This window comes from Neopelma chrysocephalum, unplaced genomic scaffold, assembly GCF_003984885.1.
Source record: "Neopelma chrysocephalum unplaced genomic scaffold, ASM398488v2 Primary Assembly neopelma1_97390, whole genome shotgun sequence".
NCBI lineage: Eukaryota > Metazoa > Chordata > Aves > Passeriformes > Pipridae > Neopelma > Neopelma chrysocephalum.
The window spans coordinates 4738660-4764131 of NW_020926031.1; the positions used below are offsets into that span (position 1 = coordinate 4738660).

Sequence of the window (25472 nt, forward strand, 5' to 3'; positions counted from 1 at the left end):
GTCTGCACTGAGAGTGCCTGTAACAAGGAGCTGTGGAGAGAGCAGGGTGTTAGCAATGCTAGAGAGTCATAGGAAGGCTCTGGCTGTTACCTGCAACCAAACACAGTTTAGTCATCCAGCTCACCTGCTCTGGGTGCTACAGAAGTGATAGGATTCAGGCACAAGAGGTACAAAACATCATTCATGGTGTTTTCAAACATTTCAGGGGGAAAGTAAGTCACGATACATCATCATGGATACAAGGCAGGCGGTACCCTTTCACGTCTATAGGCCTGAAATTACTCAGAAAAGTGAACGATAAAATTAGGCTTTTGACAAGGACCTGCTGGTGGCTACAGAGAGGCAGAGACTTAGAAGCTGCTGGAGATGCCTCTAACTCTGGTGAAGCAGCAAGACCAAAGGGGAAAACACCTACAAAAATCAAGCTTCTTTGCATATGCTGTTTGGCAACTTAACTAAACATGGTTTTCACACTGCTTAATACCTATGAATAAACATTAAGGTGAATATTGGAGTACTCCCAGTCAAAACACAGCTTGATGCCAGCAGGCACTTTTCAGTGACAACCACTACCCTTTCACAATGCACTAGAAACACAGGAACCTGCTGCCTTCAGGATTCAGCAACCCTTTACCGTGAGTTGAGATGAACCCCTTGGAGCAGAGGCCATGTGTGGCAGCTGCTGAGCTCCTCTGTGCCCCACTCCAGCCAAACACAGGTACTTCTCTGCATATGGGAGGCTGTGTGAACATTTCAACACAAACATCCCACACCCATTTCTTTCCCTCTCCCCTGGAATACTTGGCAGTAGTTTTCATAAATATATTGAAATAAGTAGTATGTCTCAGGGTAGTCCCCATGCCTTGGTGATTCCTTAGTTCATCTCTTCTGCAGCCTGCAGGTGGGAACTGGGATCAAAGAGGGAGCAAGGGGTGTAGTGAACTCAGATTTGTAGTAGGTTTTTAAGGGAGAATAGGGTTTTTCTATTTTTTGCAAGTGTTAGAGTGACCATCTGAACATTCAAGATTTTTTTTCTTCAAACAAGGAAATAGAAGGCTGTAGCAGAGAAATGCAGATTCATCAAAAAAGCAAACGGGCTTTTTTTTTTTTCTCCTTCATCCCACTGAAAAAACTGCTCCTGCAGAAGATTGACAAGCGGTCCATCATGCAAACTGAAGGTTTCTAGTCACATCTTATCTCCTTTCTTACTGCTCTACAAGAAACAGGTGTTCTACCAATCCTCTCCTCTGAATTATCTTCTGCCATAGACATTAGGGAACTCTTAGAAGCAAGGCAAGAAACTTGGAGTTACAGAGTCTTAGAAGTTTCTGAAGTTTTTACACCACTTTTTCCTTCTGTTTTGGTCAGTCACCATGGGGAAAGGCAGCTAATTAAAGAACAGATTCCAAACACATAAACAGAAGTCTGAACTTATACAAAATATCTTAGATCACAAAGACAATAATCTCAAAACACAACTCCTTTGAGGCACCATTACATATGACAATTAAACACAAACACAGTAAACAGGCTACAGCATATTACTGTGAAGAAAGCAAGCAGATCTCCCTCAACTGTAGCCCAAAACCTAGGCAACACTTACTTCAGTTCAGGGCTAGAAGGGAGTCTGTTATCATCTGAAGCTGCTGCACTCCTGCTTGCTTTCCCATGTGGAGGTGGTCTGCTCTCCTCTCCCCTCTTATGAGCTACCTGGAGGGGGTCAGCTGGTCTGTGGTCCTTAGGAGAAACACCTGCTAGTTCAGCATAGCTTGCTAGCAGAGTGCAGGGGTGGCTAGGATTTAAAACAAAAGAATCAGTTAATGATTCTTTATAAATATTGTTGTAGTTTTAATTATTCATGAGCTATAATGGGCATTTTTGTGGTTAAAAATAACTTACTTGATAAATACCTCCTAGTTATACCATCTATTGAAAATGCAGCAATAAGCAAATAGAAGTGTTTCTAGTTGCTTTAAGAAGATATGGTATGAATGTGAATAAATTACATTAAATCATACTATCATAGAGAAGTATCTTGTGATTTATAAATTCCTACCTTATGTAAATTAGTGCCACAGAATTCTGCAGCCCCATGGATAGCTGTCCTTTGTGCTATGGTATGAATAACAAACTATGCCTCAAAAGCTTCCTAATATGTGGGTGGGAGTTGGAGAATACAAATGACATAAGAAACTAGAGGGGTTTATTTCAGGAACAGCTTAGTATGTTAGAATATAGTATCAGAGATTAGAGGTTATGGATTAGAGATTCACTTTAACTGTCTTGTTAGAAAGGGTGTAAAAGAAACACTGAAAGAACAGTAGAGATATAGCAAAGAGCAATGTATACATGTGCACTTAATATTAATCGCCATTCCCGTTATTTTTAGTATAATGGCATTCACGATGAATCATAGTGTGAGTGCAAATTTAAGAAATGTGATTGTGAATGGATTTGGTACAATCCGTTTATGACACTCATAAGTGCAGACACAACGCCACCGTCAGAGGGACTAGGAAAGATTCTTTTCATGTACATGACAGCCAAAACCTATAAATTTAAATTCTGAACAAGTTCCTAAATTTGCTAATCATTAGGGCTATTTTTTTTCCTTTTCAGGTGCATCATTTCTTGTAAACTGATTGTGTCTTGGCATCCAGTTCAGAGGTTGAGTTTGAGCTGAAATGCTTCTTAAAATATTTGATACTCTTCTGTAACAGGTGTAAGTGAATGATCAATCAAATGATAGATTGAATTCAATAGTTTTCTAGGATAATTTTCTTCAACAACAGAACTAAAACCCAAGTCACACCAGAGACAACATTCTCGCAAATGTTAAGAAAGCTTATGTTTTCAGGGATTTCTTCATTATAAAGTGAAAGATTAAATTAGTACATGCCAAGAGACAGGACACACATCAAAGAAAGGGGAAGAGGCATTACTGACTCAAGTTCTGCTAACTTTTAGTTTTCCCCTGGGGCAGACACTATTTTTCTGCTTTGCATGAGGAAAAGTTCTTTTAGCTATGGAAAAATTACTCAAAAAGGACTTCTACCTCTAATCTCTCCATAGCAATTGCACCTTAATTTATGTGTGTGATGACAACAGGGGACACAAAATACACATTTCAGTGCCAAATCCTAGAATTAAACTGCAGGGAAAAAGAAGGGCTTGTCAGCATTTGAGAAGCGGTATCCTTTACATCACACTCCGTATGAAGTACACCCTAAGATATCAAAAGCTCTCAGCTCTGATTAACTCCCACAGGAGTCCAGTGACTCAGCACCAGGCAAGGGATCTCAGTGCATTTCAGAATGAGGCCATTTCCCTCCTTGACAGCAAATATTGCAGTGGTTCCTTAAACTGAGTCTATACACATAAATATCCTCTAGTAATCTCACCATCAGCACATCAGACCAAAATTGGTTCTCCCTTGGCTGAACATTATGCAACTTGGCTTCACTTGACCAGCAACACACCCTGAGGGTCAGATATAGGGGAGATATTTTCATCTGAGTAGGCAGCCAGTGAAACCAAAGGCTATCCATCTTTCCCTGCCACTCCCCTTTGTTGCTGGATTTATTTTGTGACAACATTTGTCCTGTAAACAAAAAAGAACTCATGTGCTTGTTTTTGTAATTTTAAAAATAATCCCAGAACCTGTTAAAGGTTGATAGTGTCTAATGCAACGTGTTCTGTCGTTCCACAGGAGAGGAACGGAGCTCTAGTGTTTTTTTCTCTTACAAAGCAAAGAAAGCAAGTGATGTTTCCATCTCTTCTGGCTGAGCTTTTGGCCTTGATTTCAAATCTCTGTCCATCAAATCTAGATTTAGAGCTGGAAAAAGACAGATGATCACACACGATTATCAGATGAACCAATTTTACTGACACTTGGGATGGCAATATGCAACCTACTTCAAGAGGAAACCTCTGGTTATTTGGCTGTTGAACACAGCCAAGTTGTTGTTGTGCACACAACAGAATTGTTCCAAATATTTTCACTAAGTCCAGCATATCCAGGATGTGTCTGGACATGATACGTGATAGATCAACTGTGCCACCCCCTTGTGTCTGGACTGGAGTGCCCTAAAGGCACTGGAGCCTACAAAGAGCTGGTGCAATCTGTGTCCCTAACAACTCCCATGTGTGGGATGCATTGCACTGTTGGTCACTGGCCTGCACTGCACCCCTACACAGTATAGTAGTTTCTCTGTGTGCTTTACAGCTCCTCAGGCTGTTCGTGGCATCTCATTGTATGTTAACAAAAAGCAGATTTTCGTAAGATTGCAGAATTCTGTGAGTTGGAAAATTGATTGATTCATGGAAATATTATTTCAGGTTAGTTCTACAGTGTAAATCACTAGAAAGGCATGTTTTTGCCAGAAGACTGACTCAGGATTACTTGAAGAAAGGAAGTGCAGAGTAATCCAGTGGAAACCCCACGTTGGTCGGTTGCAGCTCAGCTCCCTCCATTCATCAACAGAATAAATCCTCCATGTGTTTTCTTCTGATGATACCAGACATCAGCACAAAAGGCCCACTGCCTTTGGAAGCACAAACTTTCAAGTGCTATGGAACAGGATGCGCATGTCCCTTGTCCTGCTGTAACCTGGAATTGAATCTGATTTAAATGCAATTCATAGACAGGGCTACTACAGTTACACTTTCTCTCTTGCAGTGAGACAGTGGCAGCTACTCAGTCCTGGTATATCTATAGTGGTAGAAAAGAGTAACTTGATACAAAGAAGGCATCAGCAGCAGTCAGAACTCACTGCTCAGTGACAGCGGTTTGTGGTCTAGGAGTACAGCTCCAGATGATGTTAGGATGACATCTCAGTATCCCAGCCACTGTGGAGAATACAAAATTGTCCCCATATGACATGAAAGGTGACACTGTCCACAACACACAATTTTAGCCATTAGACATTTGTCATGAATATCTAACAGCTGCAGCTGGGAATAATTTCTAGTGCGAAGGTCTTGTGTTCCCTGAGCAGACAGAGTAGACGGGGGACTCAGCAGCTGCTGCAGTTATTAGTCAGCCAAAACTCTGCAAGCTTCTGACCCCACATGTTTTCCCTGGATTTAGTGGCTCCATGAACCTGCAGCTGCAGAGGCTGTGGAGGCGGTGTTGTACTTGCTCTGATCAAGAAGTGTGTTGCAACTCCATGTTCAGCTCCTCGGAGTAGCTGAGTTTGTCCACTTCTGACTGATGCTTCTAACAGTTACTTCACTCTTCTTTCTCACTCACGATTATTATGAGTAATAAATACCTCCTGTCATTTTTTAAAAGATACTATTAGCAGCTATTCCCTTTTATCCCTCATGCTCAAGCCATCTTAATGAGGTAGGAAGTATGCTAAGCTCACAGAGTTCACTGCAGTAGTTCAGCCTAGCAAAAATCTCACAGATCAATGTCCTTGCAAGCTGGGAAGAGATGATTGTGGAGACTAAGCTATGTTTAGAACAAACAACACTTAGTGAATTTTTCAGATAAGTTTCCTTTTCTCTCCTGTGAGCAGAACTGGTATTACCAACTTGTTCCTGTCAGCTGGGAAATCTTGTGGTTGCATTTTTGTGCTTAGTTGACTCAGAAAAATATCCTGAAAGAGAGGTGAAAAGCCTTGACACAGAGACAAGTTGTGCACTTCAACGTGGTGATGTTTGATTGCATCTAGGGATGCTTTCATATGTATGCTCTGCTTCACGTGACAGTTCTTTATGAACCATCTCACTGGCTGACAGCACACAGATGGCAGGACAAAAGTGAGATAAATTTGCTGTGTGCTGGTCAAAGAGAGGGTGTAATGGTTGGTTTTCATCTTAAGTGAACTGAGGTAACCAGTGTCAAGTCCAGAATAATTATGGCACAGCATTCTGGGAAGATGCTGAAGGTAGCACCTATTTCATTATCACTGGGTTTTCAAAAGGTGATGTAGACTAATTTATGATTTTGGATTTCTGCTTTTAACTGATGATGTTCTTATATAGCAATGGAATAGCTCAAGGGTTTCTTCTGTTAGCATCATCTCTGTTTTGGACATATTGGGAAGTTTCATACTTATCTGTGGCATCTCAGGAGATGATGGATTTTAGGCAGTAGACTTCAACTCATATAAGTTATGAACTGAATACTACCTGGAAAAAAAAATAGATAGAATATCCTGAAATGCACTGGGAAAATTTACCATTTCATCCCAAAACCTTTGAATTATTTGCTTGAATGAAATGCTGGAATTACAAAAATTTAAAATCTGTTCAGTTTTGTATTTGTAGGCTTATACTTTAAAAAAATCTATAGGCACCACATGACTCCACCCAGCTCTAAGTTTGTAATGAACATGGAGGAACTCTCAGATCAAGAGCCTGCAAGTTACCTGGTTCTGTTTCTGAGCTGGTATCAAATTCCCTTGTGGTTTCTGATGGCTAAGTAGTTGCTACAGTCCACTGTGCTTGGTTTTATTTTCAGTAAGAAATGGGTACTGTAGTCTCTGAGTGTATTAGATACCATTTTCAGAAGTGTACACTTCACTGGAGTACTTCTGTGCCAAGTCAGTGATTTTGGGACAGTTCATAAATGCAAAATGTCTTTTGTGTGTAAGGAAGAGCAGAACCTCACTGCAAGTAGAAAACAACTACAGAATTGCTTCAAAACTACCAAGGCCAGTTACCTTGGCATTTACAGGTGACAGAGTTTGCAACATTTTACCGGTTTAAAACTTTCCATTTTAGTCTTTCTTTAAATAAAAATGTCATAAAGATGTCAGTGAAACTCTATCACTCTGTGAAAGCTGCTACATGTCCCTGCCATTATTCTTAGACAATAACTACCGAGAAAATGTTTGTCTTTTTTTCCCACATTCTAAAGACTCCATTAATATATAGATAACTGAGATCTTCCTGAGTAGCAAATAATCATATTAATTAATGATCATGTGAAACAAAATACAAAGAAAACATACACTTCAAAGGACTATTTATGTGTATGTTAGTGCCAGTAACTCCAATGGAGACAAATGGGAGATGCACATACAAACAAAAGGGAGAATACGTTCACCACAATGGATGGAAAAAGGCCAGCCTGGAAGAGAGTGGAATGCATAGAGGGATTTTAAGCAGGATTACAGATGCCTGTGGCAACTCATGACAATAAATTATAGTCATCATCATCATGGCTAGGCTTCGCGAACGAAGATTTGGGAAGGGCTCTACCCACTTTTCTTGCAAGCGCGTTGGTGGCTAAAAAGGCCAATACGAGAGAGGCAAGTCCGGTTGCAAAAGACACAGCAGAAAGACTCCTTAGATGGTATATTCTGCAAGGCTCGATTCTTTCTGCGTTGTCTTTTCTCCTCAAGGGTGATCCTGCGTGCTTTCTCAAAAGCATCAACAGCGTTAAAAATGGTGTGTCTCCAGGCCTCCCGATTAGAGGCCAGAGTAGACCAGTTATGGTGGTCAATATGCCCGAGGCTGAGTTGTTGCTTCAGGGAGTCCTTGTATCTTTTCTTCGGAGCTCCTCTCTTGCGGCAGCCGGTGGCAAGTTCACCATAGAGCAGGATCTTAGGGAGGCGGTGGTCCTTCATCCTGAAGACGTGCCCTGCCCATCGCAGTTGCGTTCTCAGTAACATGGCCTCAATACTTGTGATTGCTGCCTGTTCGAGAACAGATGTATTGGTCACATAATCTGACCAGTGGATGTTTAGGATTGTACGGAGGCAGCGTTGATGGAAGTGTTCTAGGAGACGGAGGTGGTGGCGGTAGATGACCCATGATTCGGAACCATATAAAAGAGTAGACAGCACAATGGCTTTGTAAACACTGATCTTGGTACTTTTCTTCAAGTGTTTATTACGCCATACTCTTTTATGGAGTTTTCCAAAAGCACTATATGCCTTCGCTAACCTATTGTCTAAAATTATAGTAAGATCAAAGAAAAAAAAAAAAAAAACCAACAGAATGCTTTGATAAGAGATTAACAAGTGCCCTTCTCAAATGTACAGTTGTAACTAAAAGCAAATAAAATTACATTTTAATCCCATATTCAAGGTATTACTTTTTCCCCCTAGTTTTATTTATGAATGACTTCTGTCACCTGGGGATAAAGACAGCTTCTTCAATGTCTTCATAGAGCCAGCCACCAAATAAACATGCACTCATTTTTGTGTACGTATCAAGAGTTCTGATACAGGACATGGGCTTTGGGTGCAGGTGGTGTAAATTTCAGAAAGATTAGGTGACATGCTTAAGCTCAAAGGTGAAGAGAATCCAGACAGCAAGGCTGCTGCTTTTCTTGGATTGACAGCTAAGTATTTACCAACTTGTAATAAAGATAAAAGCAAAATTGGATTTGCTTTCATCTATTTTCTAGAATCATTTCTTGCCCTAGAACATAATGAACACGTGCACTATTGCTTATGCAGCACAGTAAAAAAAAGTAGTTCTTTGAAAAATCAATGGAAAATTAAACAGTAAAGTCATAAGTTATTACAAATGTGATTATACTTTCATGATCTTAAACAAAATGTAAAAGTTGCCTTCTTTTTTTTTGTTAATTTACAGCTAGCATGGGAAGATGTATTTTGACTGTTCCCCTTCAGCATCAGAAGAGCAGGTATCCCAACATGCATTCTGCAGTGACTCTGAGATCGCAGAAGTATTTGCAGGTGCTTGATGCTAAATTCAAAACAGAAAGGGCAGGCCTTCAAATCTGAGCATTTTAATGCTGCAGTTGTCTAGAAACTCTGTCTTTGGAAAAATCACTTTCACATGACTCTTCCTCATTTCTGAAAAAAATGTTCAGACAGTTAAATCTCATATCCAACAGAAAAAGGAATCTAGGTGTTTGTTTTTACATTTCTTCACCATGAAATTTAGTGTTTCATTTGTGTTAATGCTGTCCTGTATCCTCACCCTCAATACACCGAGGGGAGGAAGAAGTATCTTCCCAGTCTTTCTATCATGTTATAGTGAGAACAGCCTGCCTCTATGCTGGCTTTGCCACACAGATGGTCTAAAAAGACACGAAAAAAGAAGCAGGGCTCATAGAAAATTTCTTACAGGTTATGTGAGTTAGATATGGGCAGAGCTTCAGGAAGAACTGGCTGGTCCTAGTCACAGCCTAGTCACCTCCCTAGCTCCCTAATTTGGATAATAACAGACTTTTGGGGAAATGGCCTACCCCATGGTCTCCTTATCCAGCTGACTGTGGTGTGAAGATGCCTTGGCTGAGACAAAATAGCTATGGGGGAAATTTCTGGTATTTTCCCTGTGAAATAACAACTTACTAAAAATAGTGTCTGCAGATTGCAGACCTGGAGAAGCCAACTTAGATAATTCACTCCTCCTTCCTCCTTTTGCATATGCTCCCTACACTTTCTCCTGAACTGAAGAAGAATACAGAAATCCCATGTCAAAGGGTTGCAACAGAATCCTGTAAAACTTTTGTGTTACAGAAGGGCACAAGATTTTTCTCCAAGTTCATCATCTGACATAAATTTGCCTCTGATTACGAAGCTTTAGAGGACAAGGTGCATTTGGGTTTTTTTGCCTGCTTCCTTTTTTTTTCTTGGTTAGTTTTTAATTACTCTCTTCTCTAAAATTAAACTCAAATTGCATTTTTAGTATATGCCATGTACCTATAACAAATTGACAAACAAAGGGCAAATTGACTTTTCTGTCTGTGTTTGCAGTCACAGAAATACTTACCCTCTAGCCTCAAGAGGATGACAAACATAATATGATGTAATGTAATTTCAAAGTTGCATCAATGCTTTTCCACCCTCACTGGTATTATCGCATTCAAAGGAGATATTTGTTAAAAATAGCTTGGATACAAATCCAGTAATACCTCACTGACAACGAAACCTCATCTCATGAAAGGGAAGAAAAAGCTTTTCACCAATTTAATGTGAAGCAGGTTTACACATTTACATTTTAATTGCAGTATGTTAAAACAAAAAAAAAAAATCCAAACAATAAACACTCCCCCCCAACCCCCAAACATAAAAGGGTTACTTTTTCCGGGTAATAGTGATTTTTAAAATCTCCTCAAGCTATTTCTAACATTATAGTGGGTATGACTTCTATAAATGAGAGAGAGGCTGCTCTGCCTGAGTGCATGTATTATAAGTGTTGTGACACACTACTGTTGTGCTAAGAGATTACAAAATCAATGCATTATGAAAATATCATCATATTTTAAAGCAAAATCCACCCAATTCTTTCTCACTTTGGTTCCCTGAGCTCCCTTTTATTCACAAGATGCAGGAACCTCCCTAAGGTAGAACATCCTCTTGGGTTGCATCCAAAGATCTCACAGGACAGCTTCAGTGTCAATAAAGCAGAGAAGCTCCTTTTCGTTTTTCCTTAGCTCCCAAGATATTTTGACTGGCTGAAAGTGATGAAAGAGTAAATAACAGGGAGGCTGACCTGACTGGGTTCCCAGAAAACAGGGGGAAGAGTTAACCAAAGCTTTATCAAGAAAGAACCAGACAAAATACATGCAACGGATGCTAATCCATGTGGTTGGATGCAAAGCAGATCTTTTCAAAAAAGTCTCTTTTCGCAGGATGAAAGGTCTGGTAGAGAGCACCATTCATGTTAATGCAGTTTACTTGGGTCTTGCCAAAGCATTTAATTTCATGGCATATGTTGGTATGATTAAAAAGCATGCATTGTATGGAATTAAAAGGATGTACTTTGGAAGAACTAAAAGCTGGCTCAGTGACAGATTGCAAAGTGGTGAGAGTAACGAGTGGAACTATTTCCAGCAGATTCCCACAAGGATCAGTTCCTGGTACAACATCGTTTAGTATGTTCATCACGTGTCCAAACAATGATGTAAAATCAGTCCCAAGCTGGTTGGGGGCTGGAGCACTTAGTGTGTAAGAAAAGGCTGGGTGAGCTGGACTTGTTCAGCCTGGAGAAGACAAGGTTTCAGGGAAAACAAGAACAGCCTGTGAGGTTACAAAGAAAGCAGAGCCAGGGTTTTTACAGAGGTTTGAGGGAAGAGAATAAGAGACCATGATCACAAATTGAAAGAGGGAAAGTTTCAACTGCATATAAAGAAAAAGAAATCACTATGAGGTTACTCAGGCATTGAAACAGGATGGCCGGGGGGGGTATGAAATCTCTTTCCTTGGAGGTTTTTAAGATCTGATTGGATGAAGCCTGGAACACCCCTACTGAATTACATTTTCACTTTGTTTTGAGCAGAAGCTTGGACTAGATGACCTCCCACGGTCTCCCCTTGTGAGGAATGTAATTGGGTTGATTCTGCCTGGAGAGCGATTTGGGAATCCTGTTGGATAACTACTTCAACATGTGCTGTAATGTAAGGCTACAGGGAAAAGCAATGGCTGGAGGTTATTTGGTCACTGCTGTTAAGCAGCCCCACACAAAACCTGCTACCTTTGCAGAGCGGAATTCCTAAAATAGAAGCAGGAGGAAGTGAACATCACTCCCTCAGGTATAGCCTGTGAAGTCTTGCACTGCTGCCCAGCAGAGCTCTCCTGCATCTCCTGAGCTGCTACTTTTGCTGTGTAAGTGGAGAGAAGGACAGCTAGGAGTTAGATCTGTTCCTGGGCATGCTATGAAGCATTTCAGAGAGAGGTTTGTATCATCAAAAACTATAGCAGAGCAAAAAGGCATTTTACTACTGGGGTGAGAGGGAATACTTAAAAGCTTTCAGGCAAAGCTATAGCAAGATTCAAAAACTGGAGGCTTTAAGTTAGACGATATGAAATTCCTTCCTGAATTGGAGTTGTTATGGAGTTTTTATGAATGGCAGAAACCTTTTAGACAAGTCCACATTGATACAGAAAAACCTTTTTGCAGCAGCTGAAGGAATAGTATACATTGTTGACCACACACAAATGTAGTCAGAGGTTACATGAACAGCATCAGCACAGTTATGCTGGAGCAGTGGGACCCTGACCTATATTGCTGACTAGGAAGGCAAGCAGCCTATAGATAAACTCATTTGACCACAGATAACAACCCTCTGGGTGTGTTTTGCTGCACTTGCTTGTTAGCTGAGATCCATTAAGATGAATTATCCAGATTCGCATGTTGTAAAAATGCCATCATGATAAAGCTCACAGCCTCAGATAAATTCAAATACCCTGTTTTTAAATAGAAATCACAGTTGTATTTTTATCTATTATGCGAAGTCCCCAACTCTGATGTCATTTGAGGAGGGTTTTTTTAAGGTATATCTTAAGTGATGCAACTATTGACTCATTGCTGGTTTGGGTTTTGACACCAGAGGACTGTGTTGGCTAGATCAGCAATCTCCTAGATTATGACTCCTTTGTTTCTTTAATAACAACTGATCTGCAAAAAATGGAACTGTAATCTAATTTTTTAATTTATAATTCCTTACATTCTAATTTTGTACTGAGGACTAACTTTCTATTCCTAGGTGAAATAGTTTTGTGGGTATTTTTTTCCCATATAGAAACAATGTGCTTCTCTTTAGCAGTTTCGTACACAAAAATACACATTGATAAGAAGTCTCTAAACAGATGACATAGCAATTACCTGACCACTTTAGAAAAAGTAGGCAGAAATATATATCACTATGTTGGAAAAGTTGGAACATGAGCAGTATAATTTTTATATTATAGTTAACTAATTCCCAAACTGCTTTATGTCAAAAGTATCAAAGATGAATAAAAGTGTTTCCTGCCTTTTATGGAAAACCAACATCTAAAAAGAAAGAGGAGAAAACAAATGCAGTTCTTGCTATATACAATTCTCTACTGCTCTGTTGTATGTGGATATATGTAAAGCATGCTGGATGCTCACACACACTGCAAAATAAACAAGCCATTACACACCAACACATCACTAATCCAGGAGGAGTAAGCTATAGGTTACTATTTCTTCTGTGTACCCTGGTTATGAAGTTATCTTTGGCTGCAAACATGTGGAACATAATCTGCTGGATCAATAACCTCTTAGGTGCATAACCCCTCCCCAGCAACTGATTTTTTCATACCTTTACTTATTCAGCAATAGGAAAAGGACAAGAGACAGCCAGGCACAATGGCATCCAAAGGGCAGCATCTTCAGATGCATGGACAGAGCCAAGGGCAGAGTGCTGGAAAATGTAAGATAGATGAGTACAGCAGTGACGGCATTGAAAACAGGATGGTCGTACACTTGACAGGAGGTAGCAATATCATCTGTATCACACATGATGCTTTCACTCTACCATTAATCTCTTAAAAATATTTATTACAAACATTCTTTACACTAGTCAGAGAGTTTCTGTTTTGATAGCAAGGAGTAGGGTGTGCCATAGTTTTCCCTCTGTCATGCTGAGCCTACCGTCCTTTTGTGCTTTCTCTGTGGAGGATTTTTGTGGCAATATCCAGTTGCCTTACACCTTGCTGATCATTGCTCTGCCCTTATCCTTCAGTGGAGTGGCAAAAGTTTTTCAGATTCCCATCACACTTCGCCCACTGACCATCTGCTATTACCACTGTAACGAGAAATCACTTGGTGAAAGGTGATTAAGTGGTTACAATCCAGGACAAGGTTAGAAGCTCATTATGCTACTTCCCCTCCAATATTAAGCAATAGTGATAAGCCAAGAGTCTTAGCTGATATGAATCAGTGCATTTCTGCTATTTCAATAGTGTTGCCTTAGTTTACATGACATTTAGCTTAAAAGCATTTACCATCAAGTTAATTTAGATCCCAGCCTTTGGTTAAAGTGGGTTTCTGTGTGCCACCATTTTAAAACAGAAACTTGGGATTCTTTTCTATTCTGTATTATTGTTTTAGTCATCATGGACAGAATGCCTTAAAGATAAATAAGCTGTTGGGTCTTGGTAGCATTCATGATGCAAGAATTTGGTTTCCGTTTCCCCTCAGAGCACTGAGGTTTCCTGTAAAGTTACTCTCACTCTGGATTTATGTACCATTTGCAGAGGAAGCCCTATCTGCTTAAAGCTTCCAGTTTAGCCTTTGCTGAGTCAGTTTTATATGTCAGGTTGTTAAAAAAAAAAAAAGGAAAGCAAAAAGAGGGAGAAATGAGCTTCAAATACAACAAGTCCAGAGGAAGTTCATAGCTCCTTAAACAGTTTTTGTTCTTAAAGCAAGCATTTCTCTTTCCACATCAGGTCTCTGCTGTGATCTCCTTCTGCTAACCAGAAGCACTCTGTGCAGCCATCTTTTAGGGTTGTGGATTTCAAGACAATCTCCCAGATAAGATTCACAGAACAGAACAGAGTGGGGTAAGCTGTTGCAGCACGTTTGTAAACTAGAAAAAGCCATGCGGAGCTGAAAAATTGGTGTGAAAAAAAAGTCCGGCAGTGTGATTCTGGACATACCACTTGAGGGGAATGATACTGTTGCTGTACTTAGGTTTGGAAAAAAATGTCCTGAAAGGTTCTCTTGCTAGCACATACTCTATTTTAGTTCTGGGACTCATCCTCTAATGTCATATATATTCTGAGTAGTAAAGGAACCACCTGATGTCCAGCTTCATTTCAGGGAAAGGGAGGGCATAGGTATGATGGGCACTAGAAGACAAGTTTGGATGTACTCAGATTACTGGGGGATAGTTCAAAGGAGAAACACCTTGAAAGGTCAGTGTCAGGAATGCAGCATGCTAATGATGCTAATGATACAAACAACATGTGGGATAGTTATGTCTTGATTTGGTAAAGAACTTATGTACAAGTCGTACTTGGAGCACCTGCGAGCAGCTGTATTCATTTCAGCCAGGTGACCCACATGCCTACAGCCAACCTTACACCTCATCAGACAGGAGCTCCAAGCATTACACAATTACAGAACTGAATCTTCTTGGCATTTATCCACACTCTTTGAAGGCAAAGATTAGTGCATCTTCCTCTCACAAAACTGCCTTCTGCTGATAGTCATTCTCCAAGCTACTCTGATTCATGGCAAAAGAGAAGTTTTCCCAAAGGATTCAATAGCTCCTTTTCCCCAAAACACACACATCACCTGTGTATATTTGTCTGTAACCCATCTTATTGTCAAAAATGAACAAATCACATCCGTGCCCCTATTCTCTCATATCTAAAAGGAAAATATTGTCAGTATTAAGTTTTCTTTTCTTTTCTTTTTTTTTTTTTGCATAATAAGACATAATTCATTATTTGGCTTATGACCACTGATGGACAAAGTTCCAGAAAAATGCAAATCTTGCTGTTTTGAGATCTTACACTGATTGTAACTTATCACATCATAGGCCCTTTTAGCACCAGAGACATCATTCTGGCTTAGTAATCCCTCAGAGAATTCCTTCCAACAAATATAGAAGACTGTCATCATGATGAGAAAAAGCCTTTCCCCTAAAACTGTTTATCATCTAAGAATAAATAGCAATGAAAAAAATGGGTTTTCGAGACTTTAGAGGTAATAATCAATTTGCCAGGAAGATATTGCTACAAGCATTGTACATAAGCCACTTACCCTTTCCAGTGTCTTACAGTGATCTGAATGTCAATTAAGAAAAAAAAAGAAGATGAAGTTATAATGCTGTATCAACAGGCAGCTGTCCTAGTGGGCACTGGGAACACAGAATGACTCGCATTGCTGAGCAGTGCAGTCATTGCCAAAGAATGATGAGCTCACATTTCATTCCGATTCACATACCCGGTGTGGTCAGACTGAGGCTCACCCCTCCTCGCCCAGCTGACGCCCCCCGCCCTCCCTGCCTCGACACCAGATCTGGCTCGTTAACATGTCTGGAATGAGCGTGAGCCTACCTCTCAGCTGGCAAGCACAAGGGGCATACTTGGATTCCCAGGTTGGAAGATTATCTCATTCAAGCACAGTTCTCCCAAAGATATATAAGCAAAGTGAGTGTGGTGGTCCCTGCAGAGCTGGTCTGAGCCCTTGGGAGTTTCAGCCATACAGGTTGTACAGGAGTACAACCTTCAAACACCAGCAAATATGACAATGATGATGAAAGTAGAAGAGCTGGTAGGTACAACCTTCCTTTATTTACTCACAATTACTTTTCTTTCTAGGCTGTCATTACACCAGGCAGAGAAAGATGACCTTTCTGGATCACTGATTTATCAGGTTACCAGCACTGCTGTGCTCTAGGTGCAAACTCTTATACATTTTTTGTTATCCTGTTATATTTTCATTTTAAATTTTTTTGGGGAAGGGGGCTCGCCACATATACAGCTACAGAGCTGTTTGGATTTTGCATCAGAGCACAGTTCACCAGGAAGAAGAGACTGACCAGATTTAGCTGTTTATTTGCCTTTGTCCTTGATTTTAATTTTTACTTTTTTAGAAGCTAGGAATTTTATGATCATTCTAAGTAATTCCAATCTAATAAGGCACTGAGACAAGGTATTAATGCAAAGAAACAAAAGTATTTTATAATACTAAACAAACAGTTTAGTAATAGTATTGTTTTCTAATAATATACTAACAGTTCCTACAACCACTGCTGTTCATGATGTAGATGAAAATAATGTCTAAACCAGACCACAAGTGATGGGACATGCCACTGCAGAGTTTAGACTAAGAATATCTGTTCGAGAAACTGGGAAAACAGGAATGATACAGTAAAGCACTGCTTTTATATTCCCAGATGACTATATTAAGATAGGCTGCCATACAGCCTAACTAGTTCATGCTGTCTTAAATTCTTTGGCATAAGTTATCTCTTTGTACATATTTAATTGGGCATCAGAAGTATTTCTGAAAGCTATTGAAAGCTGTGCTGCTGCACAGCACCACGAAACTTCTGTGCGGGAACATCCTTTTCCCATTCTCTTATAAATCGGACTTCGGTACTGACAGCAATGGGTAAAACCAGCCTTGAAATTATTCAACAACCTGATTTAACTGCATGAGATGTGTTTCAATAGAGCTGGAAGGTCCCAATGGAGGAAGCCTCTCCTCCCACGCTACCTGCCCAGTTCCCCTACTCAACACTTGCAGGGTCAGAGTGGCTGGTTGGGGTGGCTCTTTCCACCACAGCCTTTTAGAGCCTTCTGGTGAGTCTGACACAGGCTGGCAAGTCAACAAACAAGAACACCCTGAGCAAAAAGGATGCTCTTCCCAACCCTCTGGCTTTTGTCAATATAGCAGCACCTCAGCTGCAGCCAGGCAGGGAGTTAGACTGTGAGTTGGCCTCATGGATCTGGATCCAAGCCCTGAAGATGCCAAGGGTGGATTGCTGTGTGGATGTGGGAAATCTGCCCTTGGGCGAGATTGGTGTAGCCATTTGCACACACAGCTAACCCAGGCACAGGTGGAATGCCGTCTGCACTCAGTCTGTCACACACAGGACAGGAACAAGGTCCACCCTAGGGAATCCATCCCAGGTGATGACCACTGCAGTCATGACACTGCTGATTATATTATATCATGTTTGAATTTACAGGTGACTGGGAAGAAAGTGGATGATAAAGAGACTGGCAGCTTCCTCCCTGAGGACTTCAAAAATGGGGAGTATGAAGCTGCTGTGAGATTAGAGAAGCAGGATGACCTAAAGACAGTCTCTGAGCACTTGCTGACCCGAGGTGATCTGGCTTACGAGAAGGAGAAAAACCTAGAAGCAGAGGTAGGCTCTTGGGTTTTCTGCTTGGATTTTTATCATCCTGTGTGCATTTCCTGCTGCAGTCCTTGAAGTTTTGCCTAAGTTAGAAATACATGCATGTGAGCTAGATAAACCCTTGGGAGATCTCTGCCAAAGGAGGTTAGTCTAAAGTACACTGAACACCACGGAGATCTGCTGACTTCTGTAGCCTATGGCTGCAGGCAGAAGTGTTTTGAGGCAGAACCCAAAACATCCCCTATAATGTCTGACAAACTGTAGGGGGTCCCTCCTGCCTAGAGTCACCTGGTGCCAGCTGTCAGTAAGGGGGGAGCAATCAGAGCCAGTTAGCCACCTTCAGCTTCCACACCTAATGACTGCTACCAAAAATAACTAACCCACAGAAGACGTAAGAGTGCATTTCTCAAGCCAGAAGTCTTATTTACCATGAAAATATTCTTTTTATGAAAACATGGCATTACGCTTCATGCTTACTAGCACATTGGGGAAGAACAATTACAAGTGAAAGTGATACTGGTCTACAGAAAAGTACCGTTTTCTATTCCTGGAGCATGACAATTCTCCCCATACTCCTAAGAACTGATGCTTTTTTTCCCCAAAACACATCTTGAATTCTTTGGTGAATAAGGAACAAACTGGTCTAAAAATTTAAAGTGATTTGGAAATGAAAAAGTTTAACTAGCAGGGGAAACAAGACTTTTTTCTGAAAAATGAAGAGTGGGAAAGTGAGTCTCAGAAATATTAGAATAAACACTACTACTTAACCTTCAACAGAGACATCATTTCTTGCTATAGAGGCTTTTTGAGTTCCTCCAAAACTGGGCCCTCAGAACTTTCTGGGTCTCCAGTTGATCCACAGTCCACTCAGCATAATTATTTCCTGTAAGGTCAATGATCTACAGATCAAACCCTAAATGCAGAGAACAATAAAAAGAAAGGGCGGAAATAGCCTGAATAAGAATTCAGTTGACAAAACTGTATTCTATATGACAGGATATCATCAAGGTATTTACCCTCAATGACACCATGAATCTGTCATCTGTATTGACCCTGAATTACCCCTTGTTTGTGAATCCCCCTTCTGAAGTCAAGGACACCTCATGGGATCTCAGTTTGGGCAACACATTTTCCCTTGATATTAGCAGTGCTCCATACTGACTTCATGCCTGGATGCTTTTTACAAGCAGGCTTGAAGAAATCTTAAACATTTATTGAACTGCCCATCAAGGACACTGAGGACATTCTTTGTAGCTTACCAAAATAAAACACTTGCTGACTGAAATGCTAAGATCAGTCTAAACCTTGTTCTTTACTTAAGGGTATGTTTTTAATCAAAGAGAATTAAGTTCCAATAAATTATGGGCTGAATCATAAAAGTGGTTGAAGAAAAAATGCTTGGTGGAAGTCAGCTAAAACTGCAGGAGTTTCCCAGCTCTGATAAGCTGCACATGAGATTTTTTAAATTTTTGTGCCAGAAGGGACTGCAGTGGTGCTCTGACTCCTGGCCTAAATTCACGCTATCTAGCCCACAACATATGGCTGAAGTAGAAGCTAGGAAGAGGTCCAATGGAATATGAAAAACTATAGATGACAAAGAATTTCTCACACACTTAGTAACTTATTCCAATGGTCAATTAGCCCTATCTGCAAATAATAATATTTAAAAAAGACAGCTTATTTCAAAGTTCACAGTCTTAATGGAATTCAGCTGAATAGTAACACGCTGTCATGCCACTTTGAAAAGGAAGAGGTGGTCACACTCAGCTCAACTTGCTGGCTTCCCTGATTTGTTTCAGTTGAAGAAGAAGAAATTAGAGGCAAGGACAAAACTTGAAAACTTGGAGGATCTTGAAAAAATTATTCAGCTGAAGAAGAAGAAAAAATGCAAGAAAGTGAAAGTGCCCATTTTAAAGGAACCTGAACCAGAAGTTATTGTAAGTTACTTCAAAGTACCTTATTCTGGATAAAGCAATAATGGGGGTTTGTACCACACACGTTTATGACCTCTATATTCTTTCCATCAGACTGGACCTGTGGATATACCCACGTTCTTTAAAGCTGCGCTGGAGAATAAGTTGCCAGTAATTGAAAAATACCTGTCAGACAAAGGGGATCCAAATGTCTGTGATGAGGTACAATCTTTCTTCCTAATGCAAAGCCTGCTATAGAAGAGGGGTTATTACAGAACAGACATAACTTTTACCACAAAGTTTTGTAGCTTCCACCCTTATGAGGAGGAAAAAGGGAGGGGGGGAAGAAATAAATGCTGGAAGTTTTGTACATCAAGTTTTATAGTGATTAACAGGCCACTGAGACCCTTCAAAGTCATATTACCTCAAAAGAGTCTTTATATTTAAAAGAAAGCGATTGGTGCCCAGGAAACCCTGATTTTTAGTAGTAGATGATCTTCCAAAGCTACAGATGAGGAGATAAGAAATTTGTCTGCAGAAAGACAGAAATAAGTGATGCTGCCTGCCCTCACATTCCATAATGCATAAGCTGCATTTGCAAAATACAGCATAGAATGTTGGATGGGGAACTCAACAGGCATCATATTAAATTTGAATGCCATGCTGCAGATATTTCTCACATCCTTTAAAATGCTGGGTAGGCAGCTCTCAGCTATCAGGTTGCTACTAATATTTAGCAGATTTCAAGTTTCAAAAGTATAAGCTCTTAAAAATGAATCAGCACAGAGTATGTATTTGCCATCATCCTAGGGAGAAGGGGAGAAAAGATTTTAAACATATGCTTGTGCGATACATAATGTCTGACTTTGCACTGTTTCAATTGCCAGTACAAACGCACTGCGTTGCACAGGGCATGCTCTGAAGGACATCTAGAGGTGGTGAAAAAGTTGGTGGAAGCTGGAGCCCGGCTTGAACAGAAAGACATGGTATGCACATCTACTCACACCTTTCCAAAAACTGCTTGTTGTTTTATAAGTGCCAAGAGAAGCACTTATAGAAGTGCTGCTTACAGAGGAGTACTAAAACTTACAATGTCTTGGAAGTTTATCCTTAAAATAACACTTTTGAGAAGAGATTTCACTTTTGAGGAGGGGTTGTCTGCCTTGCTTTGCCGAAATGGTTGCTGGAAAACATAGGAAGCAGAGGAACACGCTGGCCGGTCGAGTGCCACAAACAGTAAAGCCTAACTTAGGGTAAGAGAGCTGAGGTCAGGCTACCACTTCAAGCCTGCTAGCAGGTGCTGGACATACCACTGTCCCACACATGTATCCAGGGCTCACTGCAATGTGCACATTCTCCACCAGGATTTCAAGGCAGGCTCGGGAGAGCCCCCTGCTCCTCTGGAATGCCAGCCACAAGGGTTCCTGAGTATCAACAGCTTCTGCAGCTGTTATTTTGCTTCTCCACTCCTAGTTCTTTTTCCCTTTGCTGAACAGTCGGCACTGGCCAGCCTTGCTTCCCCAGCAGTGCTCATGCAGGGTGTGAGAAGCAGGAGAAACAGGCACAGTGGGACCATCAAGGGACATTCCACTCCTTCCAGCAGAGCTCAGAGCAGAGAAACTGAATCTTGTAGAGGAAAAGGGTTCTAATTCGCTTTGTGGATCTGGATAAGTTGTGGGGTTTTTGTCTGTTTTTTACAGAGAACCATTCTTTCCCTTGAGCTTAATTTTCTATACATTTTAGAACCCAAAAGGCATTGAATAAAAAATATTAAGTAGCACATACCAGCCACATACCTGGTGAAAGACAACTTTAAAGCTCACAGAATAGACAAAACACATCCTCTCTCCCAGCAGCGTTGCCAAGATCTCTGTCTTTAGGAGCAACATGCAGCTAGCGTGAAGAGTGAGAAAATCACAGTACTGCAGAAATTAGGGCAAAATAAGAAAAGCTGTTACGAGAAACAATTCAGTGATCACAGTTAAATTGCATAGGTTAAATTGCATAAACATTATTTTTGATTTAGATATTTGATCAAAATAGTTTAACTTTTTAAATATAATGATATATTAAACTCCTTTTAATTTGTTTTCCTACTACAGCTTCAATCTACAGCTCTGCACTGGGCATGCCGGGGAGGTAGTCTGGATGTTCTGAAATTCTTACTGGACAAAGGGATAAACATAAATGCAAGAGACAAGGTATGTGCTTCTGGGACTCTGCAGCTTTTTTAATTGGACATGAAAAGCTGATCCTTACTCCAGTAGATAATTTTTGGCAGCTGTTTTTGAAGCAGCTTTTACCTGTTCCATGCCACTGACAGCTTCCTCTCCTCCCCCCTCAGCTGCTCAGCACCCCTTTGCACGTGGCTGTGAGAACAGGGCGATACGACTGCGGGGAACACCTCATTGCCTGTGAAGCAGATCTCAATGCCAGAGACAGAGTAAGTACCAGCAGCCTCTAACCTATCAGCTACCAGGTGGCATCAAGCTGCTGACTGCCTTGATAGATCCACTTGCCTGTAAAAATCCCAGACTGTGCAGTTGGGGCTGGACTGTGGTGCTGGACTGGCGGGACTGACGCTGTGGTCCATGTCTCGTGTCTCTAGGAAGGAGACACTCCAATGCACGACGCCGTGAGGCTGAACCGCTACAAAATGATCCGGCTTCTGATTCTGCATGGAGCAAATTTAACTCTAAAGAACTGCGTAAGTAATAGCACAAAAATGAAGCAATTTAAAATGCTTTAAAATAAGTTTCCCTTCAGAGCAGTTCCATAGGCTTCAAGGCTGGGAGAAACTACTGTGAATAGACTTAATTAGATCACTTCAGAGCTAATTAAAGCAGAGCTGCGGCAAGGAAAGTGTAACTTGGGGGTGGTCAGGGAAAATGAGAAAAACACAGTACCTCTTTTAAAACCAGAAAGCATCAGCTGCCACTTAAACAGCATCACATCTTTCTAAGATTTATTTTAATTACTCATATCATACATTGAAAAGATACAATGGACAGGCATTTACTCTGCACAACTCCTGGGCTTCGACCACCACTGAGACAACAAAGATCTTAGCTCGTTAGAAAAATCTCCTTTCTGTTAAGCCCACAGCTGATAGCCAGCCCCAGCACTACATCTGGATGACTGGCTGTTAACCTTACCACTGGGCAACAAATCCCTGTGGCTCAGAGGAGCTTCAAGAAGTCCCACACCTGACTCAGCTCACAGCTGCTGCAGCAGCGGCAGTGTTGCTGGAGCTCTGTGACTACTTGTTAAAATATAGCATATCATAGACCCTTTCTCCCAAACCCAAACCTAGCAGCAGCAGTATGGGGTTTAACAGTGCCAGTCAATGTTTTTAAATTACAATCAATCAAAAATTCAGGGGACAAGGAAGAAAACAGTCACTGGAGCACTCTGCACTCCCTACTCTCTGCCCATCTCCCGGAAGCAGGGTAGCTCCTGGCATTATCCCTCATCAGGGTATGACAATGATAGAAGACAAAGCCTCAAAAGCCAGATACTTGTTGGTCTTATTTAATTCCTGTGGTTCATACCCTAATTAACCAGTACAAACCCTCATCTGAATTCTGAATTAAAGAGAAAAGCATCTTATTGAGGTTTCACCTAAATATATTTCTAATCAGTTGAAACTAGAAGAAAAGAAACACCTGCATGTGCTGCTAATCACAGTATTTGCCAATATGGTTAGACTCACTGAAACCTTTTGCTCTGTAGAGCAAAAGTACTCTGACCTTAGGGAGCGAGACTAAGTCTTGAGCCTGTGTGTGCAGAGGGGTCTCACATCAGGAGATGCAGTGATGTATCTAGGAAAGACCAAGGACTTGGCAACCACTAGATGAAATTAAATCATGCTTCCTCTGCTTTTTTAACCAGCAAGGGAAAACCCCCATGGATCTTGTTCTTCAGTGGCAGAACGGCACCAAAGAGATATTCAACAGCCTGAAAGACAATTCCAAAAAGAATGTCCATCCAGGCAAATTCTGAAGAGAGAAACCAGACCACCCTCTTTTTGCTGCTTTGAAATGCTTCACTCGAACCTGGATGAAAATGCCTTTGAACACAGTATTTTTATTGAAAATATTTATGGCACTGGATTATTTGAGGTATCTTCACTGAAAACTGCAAAAAAACCCCTGCAAAGTAATTATTTTAAAAGACAGATTGAGTGTTAAAATTCCATTGGCTCTAAAATGGCTTTATTTATTTATATTTATTATTTATTTATTTAAAAGCAATTTTTAATGATTCTTAATATTATTTAAGCTTTTTTTTTTAATAGAGCTTTACATCCTAATGCAATCTTTGTCAGCAACATAAATCCTTTTGTCTTAAATGGCAGTATTTCCAACCACATTAGCAACTTTCCTCAAGCCTTCCAACAGCTCTAAATAGCGAATACTTGCAATTGTTGCTTTGTCTCTGCTGAATTCTCACTATTAAAATAATCTGTGAAATGTGCGGTGATATGTGGAAGGGCAATGGAAGAAGGTACACTGAGATGCCAAGTGGATTTAAAGAAATAGTTGAGTAATGGTGTTTACACAGGGTTTGGCAATCGTGGTTGATAAAGAGCTCGAGGACAGAGCTCCAACCATCATGTAATCATTTGGACTGGAGGATTCAGATGTAATGTTGTGAAGGTGAGAGGAGGCAGTATCAGAAATGTGAATTTTTTTTAAGCTAGACTACTACGAAGTATGATGACTGAAGAATGCAGAATCAGATTATGTATATTTGTAAATTTGTACTGCTTTTTCTGTACATTTTGAACTGATCCATTTCAGATTAAATAAACAGAGTGGTTTCTTTTTATTTGCTGGAGTGGATGATGGAGTGGTGAACATGCATGGGGTTATTTTTTCTCTCTTTAAAGGAAGTTCACATCTTGGCCTCTGTAAAATTCTTAAAAACTTAGGAAAGAGGTCTCAGCTCCCAAGAGCAGCCAGCCCTCAAGCCACCTCCCTGCCACTGTTAGATAAATCCCATCTCTTACTTATTTTGTTTAATGGAGGCAGATATGAAAGCAAAAAGACAGTACTTGAGTAAACAGTAAAACAAAGTTACAGTTTTATTACTGGGTTTGATTAAAAAAAAAATCTCATTCTCAACAAGTCAGTACTTACTATGTGGGGCACAAGACAACTCCAGTTACCCAAGCCAAGGCAGATGCGAAGTCCTGTTAGGAAAAGCAGACACTTCTCTCTTTGCTTTAGCAGAAGCAGGACAACCTTCACAATGCTGCCAGCCAGGGCATCATGTCCCATTTCATAGACTCATAGAACAATTTGGGCCGGAAGGGATCTTTAAACATCATCTAGTCCAACCCCCTGCAAAGAACAGGGACATCTTCAACTAGACCAAATTGCTCAGAGCCCTGTCCAGCCTGACCTTGAATGTTTCCAGGGATGGGACATCTACCACCTCTCTGGTCAACCTGTGCCAGTGTTTCACCACCCTCATTGTAAAAAACTTCTTCCTTATATCCAATCTAAATCAACCCTCTTTTACTTTAAAACCATTACCCCTTGTCCTATCACAATAGGCCTTGATAAAAATTCTGGCAAGATCTTTCTTATAAGCCCCCTTTCAGTACTGAAAGGCCCCAATAAGGTGTTCCTGGAGCCTTCTCCACTTCAGGCTGAACTCAGCTCTCCCATCACACTTCCTCACAGGAGAAACGCTCCAGCCCTCTGATCATCTTTGTAGCCCTCTCTGGACCTACTCCAAAGGTCCATGTTCTTCCTGTGCTGAGGACTCCCGAGCAGGACACAGAACTGCAGGCGGGAGAGAGCAGAGCAGAGAGGCATTCCATGCTGTATTCATGCACCAAACACATTTTGCTTCTTCTCTGGTTAGAGCATAATTTTGGAGGTAAGGCCATAAATGACAAACTACTGTATGCATATACATACATGCATATACATACATACATACATATATATATATATATATATATGTATGTTACTCCCCAATACCTATAACAAAAT

General features: G+C 40.7%; 1 protein-coding gene and 1 long non-coding RNA gene across 3 annotated transcripts; one reads left to right on the forward strand and one right to left on the reverse strand.

The window, feature by feature from the left end:
* Positions 1-1609: 1609 nt before the first annotated feature.
* Positions 1610-15496, reverse strand: LOC113961750. Of its 2 annotated transcripts, none has more exons than XR_003532377.1 (3): positions 15448-15496; positions 13330-13483; positions 1610-1792 (listed from the first exon to the last, which is right to left on the reverse strand). It is a non-coding gene; the product is annotated as an uncharacterized LOC113961750 (long non-coding RNA). The 2 variants fall into 2 exon arrangements; XR_003532376.1 differs by lacking the exon at positions 1610-1792 and adding an exon at positions 3728-3835.
* A 358-nt stretch (positions 15497-15854) lies between these two features.
* ANKRD1 (ankyrin repeat domain 1) lies at positions 15855-24294 on the forward strand. Its single transcript, XM_027672282.1, has 9 exons — positions 15855-15960; positions 17384-17563; positions 19354-19491; positions 19582-19689; positions 20355-20453; positions 21570-21668; positions 21812-21910; positions 22076-22174; positions 23359-24294. The coding sequence occupies exons 1-9, from the start codon at positions 15931-15933 to the stop codon at positions 23467-23469; spliced, it is 963 nt and encodes a 320-aa protein (XP_027528083.1). The 5' UTR covers positions 15855-15930; the 3' UTR covers positions 23470-24294.
* Positions 24295-25472: the final 1178 nt, after the last annotated feature.

Excerpts from the sequence above, each read along its gene's own strand:
- ANKRD1 (XM_027672282.1), top strand. The coding sequence starts at position 15,931 with ATGACAATGATGATGAAAGTAGAAGAGCTG. Across the intron at positions 17,564-19,353 it reads AGAAAAACCTAGAAGCAGAG|TTGAAGAAGAAGAAATTAGA; the intron begins GTAGGCTCTTGG and ends GATTTGTTTCAG. Across the intron at positions 20,454-21,569 it reads GGCTTGAACAGAAAGACATG|CTTCAATCTACAGCTCTGCA; the intron begins GTATGCACATCT and ends TTCCTACTACAG.